The 22,293-nt window shown below is 32.7% G+C and overlaps 1 protein-coding gene across 1 annotated transcript in view; it reads right to left on the bottom strand.

Annotated features, from left to right (window-relative positions):
• Window positions 1-22,293, bottom strand: part of LOC114333428 (sialin) — an 85,957-nt gene that overhangs the window by 18,099 nt on the left and 45,565 nt on the right. Inside the window, exons 3-5 of the mRNA XM_028283299.2 lie at window positions 19,275-19,489; window positions 18,728-18,964; window positions 1,916-2,221 (exon numbers count right to left, since the gene is read on the bottom strand). Coding sequence (XP_028139100.1) covers window positions 1,916-2,221; window positions 18,728-18,964; window positions 19,275-19,489 — 758 coding nt within the window. The remainder of the gene's footprint in view (window positions 1-1,915; window positions 2,222-18,727; window positions 18,965-19,274; window positions 19,490-22,293) is intronic.

Genomic DNA, 22,293 nt, shown 5'->3' with positions numbered 1-22,293 from the left:
CGTTTTTTTGGGGAAGTACCACTCGTCTATAAGGTCGCGTAACTTTTTTTCTGTTGCATATTTTGACTTGAAATTTTCCAGAAAACTTCTTCAGGACCTATGTTTTAATGCTGCGTTGATTAAAATTATAAACTAAACAGTTTGTCACCCAACTTTTATCAGTTAACATAAAACTAATGAAAAAATTGTTTAAACAATTTTTCGGCCGCGGTAGCTCTTGGTACCCTCTGGATTTGTTATAAGGAACTTTTTATTTTGAGTAAGTTTGTGCAAAAAATACGAATCGGAATAATTTACCTAACGGGGTCAACGATACAGCCTGACGATTCAAAATAGAGAAGAAAAAATGGCCTATACCTACCAATCGGGTTCTACTGTACCAAGTTTATTATTTTTTTTATCTATGGTACCACATTAAAATAATAACGTTTACAGTAGGAAAAATGAAAGAATACCCATGAACGAACATATAAAACACGCTGTATTTTCCTGTCACCGTGTCACACAAAAAATGGGCCAGCGCAAGTACATGTAATAATTATTGTTACATGTACTTGCACTGGACAATTTTCTTTGTGACACGGTGACAGGAAAATACAGCGTGTTTTATATGTTCGTTCATGGGTATTCTTTCATTTTTCCGACTGTATCTTATTTTCATTGCAAAATTATCCAAAACAAAGCAGCTAGTGGGATGTATAAACCTTTTTTGAAGTCGCCTTTTTATTGTTATTTTTTAAATTTATTTATTTAAAATATAATTTTACTAAATAAATGAGCAACATAATAATATTCATAAAATTCAAGTTTCTACCAAAATATATAAATATAATATTACGCTTCAAATCCGGTATACTGTCAATGTTAAAAATGGGCTGCATTCTCATTCGGCTACGCCCATTATTTTTTTTTACTTTAGTCGCAACGCAAAATACTTTTTGTTTATAACACTACTGTTTAAACAATTTTTAACATTTTTTCTTGCTAAAAACTTTGTTAAAAACTTTGACTTTTCTTATAAAAGATTGGTTAATTTCAGATCTTAGTGTTGTTAATTAACGTAACAGTGATTTTTTCAAAAAAAAAGGGCTATCTCAGACCCCAAGGGGCGTAGGACCTACAATTTTTTTTTTTAGAAGTTGTGTATTTTAACCAGCCTTCCGTATTTTTTATTGCCATTTAATTTGATCTAATTTCTACGAAATTATTGTAATTGTTTATAAGCTTAAAAACTGCTATTTATTAACAAATAATTTTGTGTACGTACATGTAATTTTTTTTACTTTTTTTTTCATAGGCTATTAGTATACATCTTCACGAAGGAGATGAGCCCCGGATTATTCTGATACATTTAGCCATATTAACTGGACCAGCCTCAGAAATGAGCTCGGTTTTAAAAAAAATTTATAAACAAATTCAATTTTGCGAAAACTATTTAACAGATCTGGACTATTTTTTGCACACCATTCAAACACCATAATGCCCTTAAGTTTAGGTATATTTAAACATATTCTAATAAACAATAAAATTGTTATTAACAATATTCAAAAACAGTGATTTTGTTGTCCGTTTTGCAATAACTTTTTTGTTTATTAACCGATTTTCATTTATCGTATCTCATTCGATGTATCTTTTTGTTCTAAAAAAGTTACCTGTGGACGTCAAATCTCTAAATAAACAAGTTTTTAAGTTATGAGCACAAAACTAAGTTTGACGTTTTGATTGTTTATTTAAAAATTGTTTCACTAAAAAATTGATGAATCCCAAGATGGTAGCCTTTTTGTAATATCTCATACTACACATTTCAACTGTCAAATCTCGTCTTTTCAATTATGTCGAAAAACGGCTTATTTTTTACTAACTTGATTGATCTATTAAGTAAGTAATTTAAATACTTTGTTTTTACAAGACTTACCTTAACTTTAGATATTCTTCCTGACAAACTCTGCACTATATAATTCTTCTCATCTTCGGAGATTCGCGGGTGCTGCTCTGGCGAATCTGCGACGAAAAGATACCACAAACCAGTCCAACAAATGACAAATACTCCGCATCCGATAAAGGCCCACGACCATCCGAATTTTTCGATAATGGCCCCTAAGAGGGGCCAGGTTATCACAGTTCCTAGTGAACCGCCCAAAAGGGATCCTATAAATTTGCCCTTTTCATCGGGCGGCGCCCAGCGGGCAATCAAACAGTGAAGACTTGGGAAAACTACGCCCTAAAAATAAAAAATACAAGTTACATTATGGAGTCTTTGAGTTATTGCGTTCCTCTTTCTATTGTGTAGATTTATCTTCTAGTTTTCCTTTTTCTAAAGTTGAATATATAGGTATACAGGATGGCCAGATGAAAATGAAACAGTTGCATTATCAGGAATTACAAGATTTCTGAAAAATCAGCGACAGGTCAATTTTTGATTAAAGGGAAACACATTTTGCCGGTACTTTCTGTTATTTTAGTATTCTGTTGATTTAGTACGTCAATGGTTTAGATTTTAATATCTTTCTTCGCCCAGCCATTGTTTTTTATCATAGTTGTCACACTAAGTAAATTATATGATATAAATACATATAGAATATGAAATTAAGGGCTTCTCTTATGAATATCAATTGTGAGCATTAATTTGTAGTCCTTTAAGATTTATTACCATAGTTTATTCCACTCTAGAATGTATTTGATAAGCAACCAATGTGCCAATATGACAGTTTAGCAATTTAATAAATTAGGTAGGTACCTCAAGATAAATATGACAGTATGAAGTATGTCTTGGAGTTGATAAATACATTTCAGGAAGCTGGGAATGTAGATAATAAAAATCAAGAAACTGAAGGACCTGTAGTTAAATAATCGGTGAACGAACAGTGACCTATCCACAGTTTCGTTTTAATAGATTAATGCACCTTTTTTATAAATAGTTTGAAAATCTTCAAAAATGCAGTTATGGGTCTAATTAAACTCCAGGATTTTCCAGGGTACACAGCAATCGCAAACATTAAATGTATGGGCTGGTATCTTTGGTGATCGACTGGTGGGATCATTTTTTTACCTGACAGTTTGACTAGAGTGTATTTTCAATTATAGTCTAGTCGCAACATAGGGTGTCCCGTGGGCACTTTTAGCTCACCGCGATTTGATGGTGGTATTTGATAGGTTTTTTTTGTCGCTGAATCCAATGGAAGTGGTCTGGAAGCCCAAGTATGGTGCGGTTAATTGTTATTAACAAATTATGGTAAAATTAGGTGTTTTTCAGGAATTATTAGAAGCCCTGTGAATAAATTGATAGTGTTAAGATCTTCTCTGGTGTATTTTTGGTCGCTGAATCGAATGCGACTAGTCGCGGTTACTCAAAATATGTTCTTATTTTGTTAGTAACAAAATAATTGTTTATTCGCCGAAAAGCTCGAAATGCGCTATCTACAGCAAGTTTGTAGTCTTTTTCATAGTATTTTTATACGCGAAATCGATTGCCACTAGTCGTGATAGCTTAAACCACGTTCCGACTTTGTTATTAATAAATTATTGCAAAAATATCGGTTTATAGTACGTTTACTCACGGTTTTTGCTCTAAATTAAAAAAAAACCCTTGGAATGACATGAAATTTGGCATGCTCGTAGCTAATATGTCAAACAAAACAAGTAATATTGTGCCTATGTGTGCTTTTACCCTGTGGGTGAGTTTCACGAAAGTGAAAAAGGGAACCTTTAAAATAAGTCCGGAATTGGATAAACTGATTAATTCTAAGCAACTTTTGTTCTATACAGTTTTTTAATACTTTTCGTGTCATTTGTTTTTTTTTGAAAAATGAACATATTATTCACTCGCAAATAACTCGAAAAGTATTGACTTAGTGAAATAACTCTATAGAACAAAAATTGCTTAGAATTAATCAGTTTATCCAATTCCGCACTTATTTTAAAGGTTTCTTTTTCACCCCCGAAACGGGGTGAAACTCACCCCAGGATAAACGCACACATCGGCACAATATTACTTGTTTTGTGTGACATATTAGCTACGTGCATGCCAAATTTCATGTCATTCCAAGTGGTTTTTTAAAATTTAGTGGAAAAACCGTGAATAAATTTATTAATAACAAAGTTGGAACGTGGTTTAAGCTATAGCGACTAGTGACAATCGATATGGCGTATAAAAATACTATGAAAAAGACTGCAAACTTGCTGTAGATAATGGATTTCGAGCTTTTCGGCGAATAAACATTTTGTTATTAACAAAATAAGGACATATTTTGAGTAATCGCTACTAGTCGCATTCAATCGAGCGACCAAAATTACAACAGAGAAGACCTTAACACTATCAATTTATTTACAGGGCTTCTAATAATTCCTGAAAAACACCTAATTTTAGTATCATTTGGTAATAACAATTATACGCATCATATTTGGGCTTCCAGGACACTTCCATTGGATTCAGCGACCCAAAAAACTTATAATACCACCATCAAATCGCGGCGAACTAAAAGTGATCACGGGACCCCCTATGTTGCGACTAAACTATTATTGAAAGATGTGATTAATTCTGCCTTAACTGATATTAGAGAGTTACTGCCACCGGCAAATAAAGGATCCTTTATTACAGGATACTTTAATAAAGGACAAATACAGGACGGGTCCACAAACCATACATACTCATAGACGTTTCACGTAAATTGTCAAGGTCAAGACAGCAAATTAGTTACCATTCCAATCCAGAGATGTCGCTGTCAGTCAATTCTCTTGTCATATTTAACAACTGACAGTTGACCATTAAATTAATTTGTTATTTACTTTTTATTTTACAGTTTGTGGATTAATTATTTTATTATAGTGGTGTTACGTTTTTAATTAGATTTAATCACAATTTTAATAAGTGTATTAACCTCCTCTCCATTTTTATGAGTAGAATTTTTAGTTTATATTGATAAACCCGTGTTGTTTCTCCACATTAAAAAACAATATAAATACATCCTGAAACAGTTTATTCCAGTAGACAAGTGTGTCATCAACTCGGACCTATATATTTTTGGAAGTTTGTAAAAGATTATAAGGTAATATTTATCTAAACAATCATCCTATGTACAAGATTCTTTCAAAAATTTTCATTCAACTCGATACACATCAGTGTTTTCACGTGACACATAGCAGTAGTGTTTAGCATTTTGAAAACAAATTGGAATATTTGAAGTTTTCAGTAAAATATGGAATAAAACATTGAATTGTCTTTCTGTTGTTTTAATTTCCTGCGAAATTTCATCAAAAATCCCGCAAAATTTATAATTTGAAATTCTCACGTAACTAAAATTTGTCAATTTAGTTCCCATTCCAATCAAGAGATGGCGTTAATTCGATCCGAAAGATTAACATGGTCGTGAAACGTCTATAAGTATGTATGGTTTGTGGACGGGTCTAAAAGAGTGGTATTGCAAACGCAGTTAAAGAATCTTTTATTTTGACAAATGACATGAAATATTTTTGTAAATATAAAAATAACCTATAAAATTCCATTTGTCGGTATAAATTAAAATAAGATAATTGAAGAGTAAAACGTTAAATTTAATTATTTTGTCATTTAAAGATGTTTAGAGAACAACATAATATATCCCATAATACTCATCGTTCAATAATATGGAAGTGCAATAAATTGGAAATACTATTTTAGGAGTTTTTAAATACTTTTGCATTATGGGTATATGTAATGGGGAATTTCTGGAGAATATATTATTAGGGAATAGTGGATATCCATTCCTCAACTACAACTACCGAATGACACCATTCCAGAATTTTCAGACAGAAGTTGTGTTTTTATAATCCATCACAAATCCCTTCAAGAATTGTTATTGAAAGAACATTTGGTATTGTGAAGAGATTTCCCATTTTACCATATGTAATGAGATGCAAGTTACCTTTTATTCAAAAATATCAGCTTGTTCAGTTTTACATATTGCAGTAGTACATAATAGAGAAAACGTTGAAATACTGGCAAATGAGTGTGCTGTTGATATTGATATAGAAGCTGTGGCAGTACATTTTCAACCAGGAGCTAATCTAATGCGACTAAATTGTGTGTGTGTTTGTTTAAAATTATTGTTCGACATTTAAAGCTAGCGCTTAAACTAATTTTATTTTTATTGGACTGCAGTTTGTTAATAAATTTATAAATAAATATAAATATTATATTGGTGACTGATTTTAAGTATTTTATGATCATTAGCAGGTTTTAAATGATAAATTTATAAATATATACATACATGCTATTGGCGTTTGATCTTTTATCCATTATGGCCCTCTCTTTCTTTCTTTTCACCTCTGGATAACTAGTTATCAGGAAGTTTATCTGACAGATTAGATACTAATAGATATCTGACAGAGAAAAACAGACAGATACTAAGGATACTGTTATATAAACTTCCCAATAATTAATTATCTGAAAATGAAAAGACCTCTAATCTGTCAGATAAACTTCCCGATATACAAAAAGATAATAGAAGAATTAAGCTTTATGCTGGTTTTTATTAATTTTTTTGGCAATGTTTAAATAAACAAATACTGATGGCACGAAATGGATCACGAACAAGGAGGAATGAAGAAGGAATTGGAGATTGTGTTTACCATTAAACGCATAAAACTGCAGTATCTGGGACACATATGATAAATCAGCATCGTTACTCCCTGCTGCAGTACATATTGCAAGGTACAGTCAAAGGTAAGCGAAGACCTGGTAGAGGGAGAATATCAATGGAACTGTTTCGAATCGCAGCTAGCAAGGTTACGATTGCTATATGATTTCCAACATTCGAAACGGATAAGAACCAAAAGAAGAAGATGGCATGAAAATGAAAGTGTATTAATACTTTTGATTAAAAACTTTATAGATTCTAATCTATAAAAGATTAAATTTTCAAAAATAAATACTTGAACCTTTGTTTTATTTTGTTAACCTGTTGTTATATATCTGTTGAATAGAACTCTATTTTGAATCTAGAATTTTAACAAATCCTAACTTTCATTAAAATTTATTGATCTTATATCTTCAATCTCTTATATATCTTCAATAAATATTTATTTCTATAGAAAAATGTAAAATATATTGAGTTTAATAAATGAGTTACTGATATTTTAAGTCTGATCATTGTAATTAGTAACAAGTTTGGGTCAAAACATCAATAATCTATATCTCAGAATATTACTTAGAGTTGTTTTTAATAAATAAAACCCAACATACAACTTTAATGCATAGAGGTATATATTAACATAGAGGGAGCCTACCTTCCGCGCTTCCTGACGACAAGATCTCATGGACTGGTTTGCTGCATCTCTTTCTAACACATTGTATCGAAAATCTATGATGACATTCAGTGTGAATATAGGCACGGAAGAGGAGGACAACTGTAGCAGCTTTACTATGCGTAAGAGTAAAACAGCACTAATCCAAATAAAAAAGATGGTGTCGTCACTTCGCTCTGAATGACACTCTCTCTATGCTAATATATAACTCTATGCTTTAATGATGAAAGTTTAATCAAATATCAATCCCACAATACATAAATTATCAATCCAAAGAAGCGACAAGATAAATTCAAAATACAAGTGAAGTTAGACCTTTCTTCACATTTTTGACACGTTATGTCAAAATAAAGGAACTTTTATTAAAATAAAGGTGTCCTCTAATTTTCCTTAAATACAGGCGGCCTGTATTTTATTAAAAGACAAAAATAAAAGACGCAATACTGCGCATGCTTATATGTCAAAATAAAGGATCTTTTATTACAGGTCGACTTAAAAGACGTTGGCAATAACTCTCTATTATTGAAAAAGATCAACAGTATGATGAAGATCATGCGATGCTCCTCCGCATTACGCTTTACTTTATCGTCAATGGCATTGGATTTCTACTTTTCTTGCAAATAAAATGTTAAAAAAAAACTGATACAACTGAAACTGAAGTGCACAGTGATATATTCCTCTAGTTAAGTCTCTCGGTTATTTCTTGTACAAAGTACTTTTGTTATTCGAGATTTTACTCTCTAATATCTTCATGGAGAAAACTATATCAACTCAGATTTAAAAGTGTGTTGTTTGAGTTTTAATTTCATTATAATATAAGGTAGGTAGGTACCTATATTGAAATCTCTACAAACAACTTCACAATCACACGTAAAGACCGAAATTAAAACCTATTATAATATATAAGTAAACCTGTGTTTTTGCCTGATGTGGTATTCCCACTGACCAGTGGTCATTCCTTATAAAGTATGTAGAATAAGTAGGATAGAAAATGTTAAGTAGATAAGTATAGGAAAATATATTGTAAAATAAATGATAAAAATTGGTGAATCGGCGAATGAGCCTTGAAGGGCCCGTAGTCATACAACTCCAAAGAAAAAAAAAACTTCACAATCCATAAAACTGTTAATAAATTCATGACAGTACTAACAATTGAATTTGATTTGAATAACTAACATGAAGAAAAACATACTATATAATTTAATCATTTAATGATATTCATCACCTTGAAGTGCCATTTTATTAAATGGTTTACTCTCCGTTAAAATATTAATTAGGTAGGTACTATATTAAAATATTAATTACTAAGGGTATTATAAGGATAATATCGCTTGAGGTTATACCCGTGGTGCCATCAACGTTTAATGTCCGACTAAATTCTTTATATGCAAAAAATTTGAATGAATTTTGAATTAATTAGTTTTCAAATAAGTACATTTAGCAGCAATAATCGTAACGTAATTGTGGTAACCATAGTTTTACTTAGGTTTTATTTGTCAACTTGACAGTCTTTAACTAGCTATTTAAATTTAATGCCAATGGCGTTATTTTAATAACGCCCTAGTGCATTATATCATATTTAACTGACTTCGAAATCATGTCATTATTTGTCAAATAATATACCATTAGGACATTAATTATATTTTTTATCACTGTTATTTTACGTGCTTATATTATAACACAATTAATTACTTCCATTTCTGGTATTGTTTAATATATTATATGATGTGGTAAAATATTATTAAATTTTAACATTAAATGTGGCATCTAAACCTTGAAATCATCATAAGTCAATAAAATTTATTGGTTATTTCTTTTAAAGATAGACATGGAGTATGCATAACTTTAATAATAATTATTAAAGTTATTGTTAATTGTTACTGAAAACTTAAGGAAAACCCAACACACTAAACCCTCAAGATAATATACTTCAGTGAGAAGTTATACAAAAACCAAAAACCCCTAGTCAGTGACAGACCTTAAATGGTCATGGAAGCTAAGAATCCCCACGTTACACGCTGATAACCATCCGAAAGTGGAACAAAACAAGAATGACAAATTAAGAATTTTAACCTGGAATGCAAAATCATTCATTATGCCAGTAAAATCTTATGTAGTAAAATCAGTGCAGTTTTAAATAGCCTGGATCTGGACAAACATCAATAACCAAATGATAAGAAACCTAACCTCGAGGAACTTCAACATAAAAAACATAAAAAACATCAAATTGACAATCTATCGTACCTTGGTAGAGCCTATTATGACTTATGGGGCAGAAGTTTGGTAGATCACGAAAAAAGATAGAAAAAGAATAGAAGTAGTGGAAATGGATTATCTAAGGAGAGCATGTGGTATATCCCCTCGCTTAAAGGAGGAACCTCGCTTATAGATAGATAGAGAAACAATACAATTAATAGTTACAAAGTTACAAAGGCTATCAAAACGGCAAAGCCATGAAAGACCTCAGGTCCTGATGGATATATTATAATCATTGCATTAAGGATTTTACATATTATATCATGCTTGCATCGTTCCAGCACGTAGCGTAGTCTCCGAAAAACCAGATTTTACAAAGAGATGTCTGATACGATCCGTTCTGAGGATAGTATGATTTGCAATTTACTTAAATTTTGCAATTGACTACTTCTGTTTAACTTCATTATTATTGTTATTCTTTTTCTCATGATCATCTTTCAGTGCGTCACAGTTTTTCGATTTCTCTCTGACGCATTAAATTGTATGTGACAGAAAAAAGGGCACGTCTGTAAATACTTTGGTAATTATTCTAGTTTGGTGATTATTCTAGTTGTCGATAGATGGCGCCATAATAAAAAAAGAATTATTTATGAAATAAAATAATACTATTATCAATATAATCTGTACAATTTATAAGACTATACAAATGAAAGAAAATACCATTTTATAAATGCAATAGACACAATTGATTTGGTTTTATTCCAAATTGAAAATAAAATTTGACAATTGTCAGATTTAACTAAAATGTCACGTTAGAATAAATGTCATAAATGTGTATTATCACGGACTTACCTTTTTTTCTATAATTTGTGACGCACTGAAAAATGTTCATGAAAAGGAGAATATTATTGTAAATATATTGACGATTTATGTAATTTTAGTAAATTGGATTGTTATTGTTTTGTTGTCTTGACTTTTTATAAGCTTTGTCGATAAAATTGTACAATTTTTCATGACAATAAAGCATATTTCTATTCTATTCTATTCTATTCTATTCTATCCAAAAAAGATCACATCAGGAATGAAGATATTAGAAGGAGGAGACATACTCTATATTCCAGTGTAGATAGAATTAAAACGAGCCAACTAGTGAAACTAAAGCCAACGTATGGTCACGTGAAACGAATGGATGAAGATAGATAGGTCAAAAAAAGCTTTAAATTACATACCACAACAAAAAAGGGGAAGGCCTTCAGTTGCTTGGGAAGAAAATGTACGACACATCATGAGAGATAGAGAAGAAGACGAATGGATGGTCAGAAAACGATGACGGTCGAAATGCGAGAAGCAGCAGAAACCTGTAGGAACCTCGCTTATAGATAGATAGAGAAACAATACAATTAATAGTTACAAAGTTACAAAGGCTATCAAAACGGCAAAGCCATGAAAGACCTCAGGTCCTGATGGATATATTATAATCATTGCATTAAGGATTTTACATATTATATCATGCTTGCATCGTTCCAGCACGTAGCGTAGTCTCCGAAAAACCAGATTTTACAAAGAGATGTCTGATACGATCCGTTCTGAGGATAGTATGAATTGTTCATATTTAAAACCATTAAAAACCGTATTTTTCTGAAACGAAACGCTACTATACGTGCTGGAACGGTGCGGGTATGATAATATCATTGCTTATCTACAATGTAAAATCCTACGTTACATATTACCTACGCATTGTTCTAGACGAAGCAACGAAGCATTAAACCTAGGAATTTTGTGCAGTAAGATAAATCGTCATGCAACTTTTTGCATTCGATTAGAGAGAGTGTCAGGCAACTTTGTGAACTAAATTCATCTAGGGCAAAAATTTTTGTGCATAATAAAATGCATTTTAAAAGTGCATCCCGAAGAGGTGAAAATGAAAAATTTAGAACTCGGAAAATATTGATGGAAATGAGTTGAATTTTTATAATCTCGGGTTTTGGGGATCGCTAAGCACGAATTTCATATCGGCGATGGTCTCCAAGGTACCTGCTGCCCACGGCGGAACTCGTCGCCTAGAGTTTTATGTTATAATCATTAAAAATCCGTCAATATCCATTACTCGGGGGGTTTTTGGGGTCGCCGGCCACGAATTTAATGTTGGCGATGGTCTCCAAGATACCTGGTGCCCAGGGTGGAACTCGTCGCCTGGAGTTTTATGTTATGATAATTCAAAATCAGTCAATAACCATTACTCTGAGGGTTTTGGGGGTCGCTGATCAAGAATTTCATGTGGTCGATGGTCTCCAAGGAACCTGGTGCCAGGGTGGAGCTCGTCGTCTGGAGTATTATGTTATAATTATTCCAAATCATTTAAAACCATTAAGCGGCGGGTTTTGGGGGTCGCTGAGCACGGATTTCATGACGGCGATAGTCTCCTGGGTACCAGGTGCCCAGAGTGGAACTCGTCGCCTGGAGTTTTATGTTATAATCCTTCAAAATCAGTCAATAACCATTACTCTGGAGATTTTGTGGTCGCTGCATAAGAATTTCATGTGTTCGATGGTCTCCAAGGTACCTGGTGCCCAGGGTGGAACTCGCCGTCTGGAGTTTTATGTTATAATTGTTACAAATCATTTAAACCATTAGGTACTCGGGGAGTGTTGGGGTCACTGAGAATGAATTTCATGACGGTGATGGTCTCCAAGATACCTGGTGCCCAGGGTGGAACTCGTCGCCTGGAGTTTTACGATATAATCATACAACCTCAGTCAATAACCATTACTATGAAGGGTTTAGGGGTCGCCGAGCACCAATTTCATGTTGGCGATGGTCTTCAAGGTACCTGGAGCCCAGGGTGGATCTCGTCGTCTGGAGTTTTATGTTATAAATATTACAAATCATTTAAAACCATTACTCGGGGAGTTTTGGGGGTCGCTAAGCACCAATTTCATATTGGCGATGGCCTTCAAGGTACCTGGAGCCCAGGGTGGATCTCGTCGTCTGGAGTTTTATGTTATAATTATTACAAATCATTTAAAACCATTAATCGGGGAGTTTTGGGGGTCGCTGAGCACCAATTTCATATTGGCGATGGTCTTCAAGGTACCTGGAGCCCAGGGTGGAACTTGTCTAGAGTTTTATGTTATAATCATTCAAAATCAGTCAATAACTATTCCTCTGAAGGTTTTAGGGGTCGCTGAGCACGAATTTCATGTCGGCGATGGTCCCCAAAGTACATGGTGCCCAGGATGGAACTCGTCTGGAGTTTTATGTTATAATCATTCAAAATCAGTTAATATCCATTACTCGGGGGGTTTTGGGGGTTGCTAAGCACGAATTTCATGACGGCGATGGTCTCCGAGGAACATGGTGCCCTGGAGACCATCGTCGTCATGAAATTCGTGCTCAGCGACCCCAAAACCTCTCGCGTAATGGTTTTAAATGTTGTAATAATTATAACATAAAACTCCAGACGACGAGTTCCACCCTGGGCACCAGGTACCTTGGAGACCATCTAACACATGAAATTCTTGTTCAGCTACCCCAAAATCCTCAGAGTAATGGTTATTGACTGATTTTGAATGATTATAACATAAAACACCAGGCGACGAGTTCCACTCTGGGCACCAGGTGAAGAGCACCAGGTGAACAAAAGACCATCGCCGTCATGAAATTCGTGCTCAGCGACCCCCAAAACCCCCCGCGTAGTGGTTTTAAATGATTTGGAATAATTATAACATAATATCCAGGCGACGAGTTCCATCCTGTGCACCAGGTATCTTGGAGACCATCGACAACATTAAATTCGTGGCCGGCGACCCCAAAAACCCCAATAGTAATGGATATTGACTGATTTTTAATGATTATAACATAAAACGCTAGGCGACGAGTTCCACCGGGGCACCAGGTACCTTGGAAACCATCGCCGATATGAAATTCGTGCTCAGCGATCCCCAAAACCCCACGAGCATAAAAATTCAACTCATTTCCATCAATATTTCCCGAGTTCTAAATTTTTTCATTTTCACCTCTTCGGGATGCACTTTTAAAATGCATTTTCTTATGCACAAAAATTTTTGCCCTAGATGAATTTAGTTCACAAAGTTGCCTGACATTCTCTCTAATTGAATGCAAAAAGTTGCATGACGATTCATCTTACTGCACAAAATTCCTAGGTTTTGGGCTTTTTAGTGCTTCGTTGCTTCGTCTATTCTGAAACCACTTTCTTATGGCATATTAATACAATTTACTATTTTAATTGGGAGTAAGCCAAAATTTTATTTTAAAACAAGTTTATTTTGATGATTCGATTTCTACTTCGAAAATCGTTCTCAAAATAAATTAATAAATTAAATAAATTTTGTTTTTGTTGTTTATTTTTTTTTATTTTTTTTTATTTATTAAATAAACAATGCACCTAATCTTAAGACTAACCAGCATTTTACATTTAACTTAATCTACTACTGTACTGTCCTAGGTATTCCCAACGGTTCACCTTATAGACTGGGAGATATTATACAGAAGTTCAGCCACGATTTTCTAAGTCCTGCCTTTTGCAATACTGGAAGGGTAGACGATGTAATTACAATCTGTGGAAACATCCACAAATTTCCTGTGACATTTTCCTGTAAAAATTAGATTTTCCCAAAAAATAAAAATAGGGTTTTGCGATGAATTTCTAAGTCCTGCCATATCCGTAGATAGACAGGATACTATCGATTTTATGAAGAAAATTTTTTGGGCAGGACGGTCGCAAAAGTACTTAGGGAGTATACATATATACAAATATGTAATGAAAATAATGAAATTTTCATGATTTTCTAAGTCCTGCCAACTTAATAAACTAAACATATTTATTTCAAAATGATCAAAAAAATATTGGCATGACGTCTCCTAATGTTTAAGTATACTTGTCCCTTGGAAAATTCTGCGGAAAATTCTCACCCTGATTCCGTGATTTTCTAAGTCCTGCCTTTAAAAAGTTATAATACTCAAATACAATCAATACCTTTTCGGTACTCGGCAGGAAGGTTAAACAGTTCTTGTAAGACGGCAGGAGTCCTAGATTTGTAAGAAAATTCGTGAAAAAGTCAACGATTTTCTAAGTCATGCCATTTTGCACATGTTTCAAGAATCTTAATATAAGTCTATATACAAAGAGGCAGGATGGTTTTATGGTTATTTTGTATACAGGGTGGGGCATTAGTGTGGGCTAGTCCAATTACTCGTTTGTCGTAAGATATACGAAAAAAGTTATTTAGGTAAAACATGTGCCACAGATAGGACTATAATTTAACAGTATTTTCTAATATACAGGGCTACCCGTTTTCACAGGGTGACAAAAATTTATGTTTTTTTAAATGGAATACCCTGTATATTTTTACATTTTTGGATTCTACTCGATGTTCTCTTTAATAAAATATAGTGTTTTGAAATATTATACGAGGTAGTTTAAAATATAATTACGTTTTTTTTTATTTTGTAGGAACATTCACATCCTATACATATTGTTAGTGATTTGATATCCAAACTTCTATTAATTTATGTTTAAACGATTTTTAATATAGTCTACTATTGTCAGTTATTAATAGTATACCAAAATGTTTAATTTTAGTATACGGGGTTGGTTGAAACTTGAAACTCGGAATGAGTATTTTTTGAGTTTTCTTAAATGGGACACCCTGTATTTTAGTATTATAATAAAATGATATTTTATGGTACCTTTTTATTTGCTAAGCATTTTCTATACCATATTTATATATTAATTTCGGCAGTAAATTGATACAGACAGATTACTCAGGTGGTTTTTGGGGTTTCTGAACAAGAATGTCACATTAGAACAGATCTTTACCTAGTGCCCGGGGTGACTGATATACACGCCGTATTCTTAAATTTCGAGGCTTTCAGACACTAAAGTGATGCAAGTAGATTTCTCGAAGAATTTTGTGGTTGCTGAACATGAATACGCCATCAGAATCGACCTCCAAAAACTCTCTTAAATTCGAGATCAGTCACCCTTTGCACCAGGTGCTCCGAGGGTCGGTTGTAATGTCATATTCGTGTTCGGCCATCCCAAAAACCATCGAATATTCTGTTTTTTTTTTAATTTATTGCCGATATCCCACGAAACTCCAGATGGCGTGCCTTAGCAGCAACTCTGGGCACTAGGTGATTCAGAGGTCGGTTCTGCTTCATACACCGATTTTGACAGGTTTATGCACTTTTGGATGCATGTTATGCACTAAAATGCAATTTCTACCCATTTTTATATTATACACCTTTTCCTGATGTTATCCTGAACACAATGCAAAAAGTTGCAAGTAGATAGATGCTGTATTTAAAAATCGTTATTCTGGTGTTGTTAGTGTTAGTAAATTTTGCTATCAAATATAGGAAACAATATCAGGATAATATCTACAATCCTACAATATTAGGAAAACGAGTTGAGTGCGGCAACTCAGCGCCTGTTACATGCGTGTGTATTTTGTGTTCGAACAAGTAAGAAGGCGGGATAAAATTGCTATGCAACAAAATAAATTAATAACAACAAATTGATTTTAAGGCAATTAATAATTGCAATAAAGGCAATTAATAAATTTAATAATTTTACGGCAATTTAACACAATTCAACTAATCTGAAAATGCTTCCTAAGGCAGATTAAAATAACATAAAACGTGAAAGATGAGACGTGAAACATGAAACTTGAAATAAGAAACAAATAAATTGTGAAAAAACATTTGATTTCATGTGATATACTAATCGAAGAAACAAAAATAAAATTTGTATAGTCGACAATGGAAAGTTATGACGAGGTCGTTGCTGTCATGGCAAACCTTTATTACTTTCTAAGGGAGGCCGCAGATCAAAGAAACGTGCAGTAAAACATAAAACGTAAAACATGAAACAAAATGAATTGTGAAGGACGAAACCGTTTCATATTATATACTAATCAAAGAAACAAAATGAAAATTTGTATAGCCAACAATGGAAAGTAATGATGACGAGGTTGTTACTCTTGCGGCAACTTTTTATTACTGCCCAACATCATAATCATAGTACGTATTTGGTTGCAAACGAACTAAGTAATCATCTTCCCAAATTTAAATAATTTTATAGACTGAGTATCCAAACATCTACATTGTTTTATTGTGGGTCCTGGTTTAAAGAAAACTGATATTTTCTTATCATTACCTATTCGAGTACCTCTCCAGGTTATAATAATTGTACAACTCTTCATTCTACTTTACAACAGAAACCAATGCAATATTAAATTCTTGGTTGGAATTCATATTATGCACGTAATTAACTGTCCAAAACAATGAAACTGAAACCGAAAAATACAACACGATCTCTTTCCTGAAACAGATTTCACCAAGATAAAAATGTTTTATGTGCATGAATCACACTCGCTTCTTGTGTGTGCGGACTTCAATTTGTTTAACTGTGTTTTATTTTCATGAAACGTGTCATGTTTTATGTTTCTTTGGTGTGGGGCCTCTCGAAGATAAAAAAGTTTCAGGCACATGAATCACACTCGTTTTATTGGTGGGCGTACTTTTAAATAGACGGAGGCCTATGACCAGTACTAGAAATTCACAATTGATAAAATCGATTCATCTCTGGAAGAGAAATAAACGTAGCAGTTTTCGTTTTTCTAAATAGAATTTTTCTAAATTCTTTTAAACTCAAAAAACCAAAAAGCGAAAAATTTTTCACATCGATTTTTCTAGAACACTGCATTGCGTATTCTTCTGAGTTAAAGCAAAAGTACCTTTTAGTACAAAACTATCCCAGAATTCAATAATCCAGTGTCAGAAATGCTTAAAAGTTAGACAGAAAAGTTATTCGATAATATATCCGTTTCCGTACCCAAACGGACCCCTATGACCGGTACTAAAAATTGACAATTGATAATTGACATTTGACAATTGACCTCTGGAAGATAAATAAGTGTACCAGTTTTCGTTTTTCCAAATAGCAGCTATTTTAAAGAAACTAATTACAAGACATCGATATGCTTCTTCTAGACGAAGCATATCGAAGTAGAGGTCGTCCGCCAACCAGATGGTCTGATGACATTTGTAAAGTTGTAAACGGTTTTAGATTAGTGTTTTTTAAGCATACTCGACATGGTATGACTCAAGAAAAATGTGGTGATATGAATATGTTTGTATAACACCCTGAAATAATTTTACAGACAGATAATTTAATTTTTTTATACGAAATAACTATACAACCATCCTGCCTCTTTGAAAATAGATTTATATTAACCTTCTTGAGATATGTGTGAAATGGCATGACTTAGAAAATCGTGTAATTTTCCACGAATTATCTTACAAATTTTTTAACTATATATAGTAAAAAAGGTGTAACTAAACATCCTGCCATTTTGCATAATGTATACTGAAATTATTTATTTTGTAACAAAATTTATTTTATGACTTAGAAAATCACGGAACCACAGTGAAAATTTTATACAAAATTTTCCAAGAAACAAGTGCAGTTAAACATTAGGTGACGTCATGCCAATATTTTTTTTGGTCATTTTGAAATAAATATAATTAATTTATTAAGTTGGCAGGACTTAGAAAATCATGAAAATTTCATTATTTTCATTACATATTTGTATATATGTATACTCCCTAAGTACTTTTGCGACCGTCCTGCCCAAAAAATTTTCTTCATAAAATAGATAGTATCCTGTTATTCTATGGATATGGCAGGACTTAAAAATTCATCGCAACTGCCAATTTTTTTATTCATGGAAAATCTAATTTTCACAGACAAATGTCACAGGAAACCCGTGGATTTTTTCACAAATTGTAAGTACCTTCTCTAACCTTCCAGTATTGCAAAGGGCAGGACTTAGAAAATCGTGGTTGAACTTCTGTTAATATCTCCCGGTTTATTAGAATTTAATAATTATTGTTGCACACATCACTGTTGTGGCTAGGTTCACTGTCCGAATTTAAACTGACACTGACATTTTTATAGATTTATCACTATCACACAAGTTCAAAAGGTTTGGTGCGTTTGAGTCTGCGGACTAGGTTTTGATTATCTAAAAGTTCTAACACTTCCCTGTTTGTATGGTTGGGGAGTCGTTTTTCGTGACCCTTGGCGATATTCTTTATTTCTTCTTTGATTGTTGTTTTTGTTGTTTATGGTAAAATAATTCTTCTAATAATTTATTTTCATCTGACTGATTCATATTGACATATATTATACATTTTAAAGTTGATGACTAAACAGTTGACTTACCCCAAACAATCCTATCAAAAATCTGGATGCTATTAAAACCCAGGCATCCCAACCTGCAGCCCATGGTCCTAATAAGGTCAAAAATCCACACACTAGGAAAGATATGGTGATACATTTGGACGGACCAAATCGTTCTGCTAAAACTCCTCCAGGAATTGCGGAAATGGTGAATCCCCAGAAGTAAGATCCCAGAATCAATCCTTGCAGTTCTGTGCTCCATTCAAATTTAGTACCATACTGAAATAAAATAAAATAAATTCTTCTTAAGGTTCAAACTTCTATCCAAGGTTGGACATCAACATGACAATTCTTATTTTACTTACAGAGCTATAAATAGTCGGTTAGAGCTCAGACTAAACCATTCCCTTAGATTTCATAACCAGAAAGTCTGCTTCCTACATCTCTTTTACCTTTTATTTTACCCTCACAAATTGAATGCAAGAAGCTTAAGATAGAGAGAGGTGGACATTTTTCGGGAGGCTTACGTTCAGCAGTGGACAAATATAGACTAATTGATGATGATGATGTAAAAATCAAATATACTTACATCTGGTGGGTCAGAATGAAGAGCTTCAGCTACGATACTCTCGTTGTGTGTAGATTGCCTAAGTAGTTTACATTCCGGTACAAAAGTAGTGTTGCCTTTGGTCATGGGCTGTACCATAGCCAGAATTATAATGGACAAATTTATTCTTAACATGTAAAGGAATAATGTGCAGGTGAAGCACAGTATCCATATTATAGCTCGCACTGGTATACATTCTGAAAAGAGAAAAATACATTGAGTTACAAGGAACAGAGATGCTTGGAGGCAATAATAAAAGAGATAAAATGTTATACAGTGATGAGCGCGCTAATTAACCGACAAAATAGCGCAAAAGATGGAAAACATAATACATTGCGACACAAAAAGAGATGAAACTAGTGGAGATGAAAATGATCGTCGTAAACGTCTAAATTAACATTACATTACATAGTTTCCCACCTTTAGACGTATTAGAGGAGTATGACAACGGTCGCTGTGACAGTAGAATTTTATAAAGTACTCCTGTCACGGACATCTAAAGGTGGGAAACTATGTAATGTAATGTTAATTTATACGTTTATAAAGATCATTTCCACCTCCACTAGTTTTATCTCTTTTTGTTTCGCAATGTATTATGTTTTCCATCTTTTGCGCTATTTTTCCGATTATTAGTGCGCTCATCACTGTATACAGTGATGAGCACGCTAATATTACCGGCAGAATAGCTCAAAAGATAGAAAATATAATACATTGCGAAACAAAAAGAGATGAAACTAGTGGAGGTGGAAGTTATCGGGTATAATATCACAAGTGAGTGAGAATAAATTGACAATAATGCGACAGCTTTTTGAAAATTTGTTGTCTGGCAATAAGAAAAGAAGAAAAGAAAAGAAATATTTATTGATCCTTTCAAGACATTTTTACAAATGTATAGGACAGGTCATATACATGATTTTGCATTGTAGAACAGTAATATAACTATTACAAGCTAACATGGTTCAGCTACAAAATTTTATATAGGTACCTAACACCTAACACGTGATAACATACAGTGAGCACGTAAAGGTTGGAATAAATTCATTTTCTCGAGAATGGACCATTTTTGAAAAAAATCCCGAAACAGGTCAATTTATATTTTTAAATTGCGACTTTTTGGCATATATGTCATACTAGTGACGTCACCCATCTGGGCGTGATGACGTCATCGATGATTTTTTTAAATAGGAATAGGGGTCGTGTGATAGCTTATTTGAAAGGTAATTTAATTCTATATTCAGTAATATAAACATTAATATAATTATTTATACAGCGTGTCCAAAAAAAAATTATTTAAATTAAATTTATTGACATAAAAAGAAGAATGTGTGTAATTTATTTAACTCAAAATACATTTTACTGCTATCAGAAAACAGGAAATAAAGTTTATTTAACAAATAAATATCGTTTTAGCATTTTAGCCGCCCACTCACCTTCCTCTTTTTGAACATTTAATTTTTTTACATTTGAACATTTGATTTAAGGGAAAAGCAATGATTATTTTTCAAATAAACATTTTTTTTTGTATTCTAAGAACCTTAAAATGTATTTTGGACTAAATAAAAATTACATGCATTCTTCTTTTTATGTCAATAAAATTAATTTAAAAATTTTTTTTTAGACACCCTGTGTAAATAGTTATGTAAATGTTTATATTACTGAATAGAGAATTAAATTACCTTTCAAATGAACTATCACACGACCCCTATTCCTATTTAAAAAAATCATCGATGACGTCATCACGCCCAGATGGGTGACGTCACTAGTATGACATATATGCCAAAAAGTCGTAATTTAAAAATAAAAATTGACCTGTTTCGGGATTTTTTTCCCAAATCGTCCATTCTCGAGAAAATGAATTTATTCCAACCTTTACGTGCTCACTGTATATAAAATAACATATTTAGACATATACAAAACAATTTATACATAAAAAATAAAATAGTTTATAGGCTATCGTCAAAGAATTCTTTGACTGAATAGTAGCATTTGGCTAATAATAAATTTTTGATTTTATTTTTGTAACTGTTAAAACTAGCAATCTCCTGCATTTCATCGGTAAGTTTATTGTACAATTTCATTTCCATAAATTTAAAACTATTTTCTAATCTTGATGTTTTAAACTGGGGTATTCGGAGCTTATTAGAATTTCTTGTATGGTAATCATGTCGATGAGCATTAGTTTCAAATTGATTGAAATTTTCTTTGACAAACAGAAGAGTGTGGTAAATGTACAGACTATAGAATGGCATGATTTTGAATTTTAGAAACGAGGGCCCGCAGGACTCGAGTGGCTATTGCCCAATGACAACAAGTTTAAGAGAAAATGAAGCATTATTTTCTTATTTATTCTTACTGTCGTGTGATATTCGTAAGATTATTTTTTAAGAGTTACATATAAAAGTCAAGTCTTTATACAAAACCAGTCACATTCATCCCAATTAATGTGACACACATTTTTCAACTTGTCAAAGTGAAAAGCGCAGTTTAGCAAATATTTAGATGAAGATATTAATAAAATATTAGTTAATTTATTTATAAATACAGTTTTATTCCTGAAATAATCTTACCGAAGTAAATCGAGCGCTTAAATTTGCCTATTTGGGTTCTCCTCGTAAAAATTTGACATTAGATGCAGAACTAAAAGTATATTTTGTTCTGAAGCTATTTCCTTGTGACATTTTTATAGTCAATTATTTTTATTGGGAATAAGCCACAATTCTATTTAAATAGAAAGAAAATTCCACGATTAGTAAGTCAATAACATATCGAGTTAGTACAAATTTTATATTTTAGTATTACTTGTTGTATATCTATGTATTATTAATATTATTTATAATTTAAACATATTAAAGTCAGAATTTGGTATTAGTTTTTTGAAAGTAAATTAAATGTAAGACCAAATACTTACGATGTCGGGATAGTATCACGAGGTTTTTTCCTGGTTTTCCCTCGTGATTTACTATGGAATCTCTAACGCGAGAATTTTACTGTCATCGTTGCA

The sequence above is a fragment of the Diabrotica virgifera genome, chromosome 3 (genome assembly GCF_917563875.1).
Source record: "Diabrotica virgifera virgifera chromosome 3, PGI_DIABVI_V3a".
Classification (NCBI taxonomy): domain Eukaryota; kingdom Metazoa; phylum Arthropoda; class Insecta; order Coleoptera; family Chrysomelidae; genus Diabrotica; species Diabrotica virgifera.
This window is presented reverse-complemented; position numbering and strand designations above follow the sequence as displayed.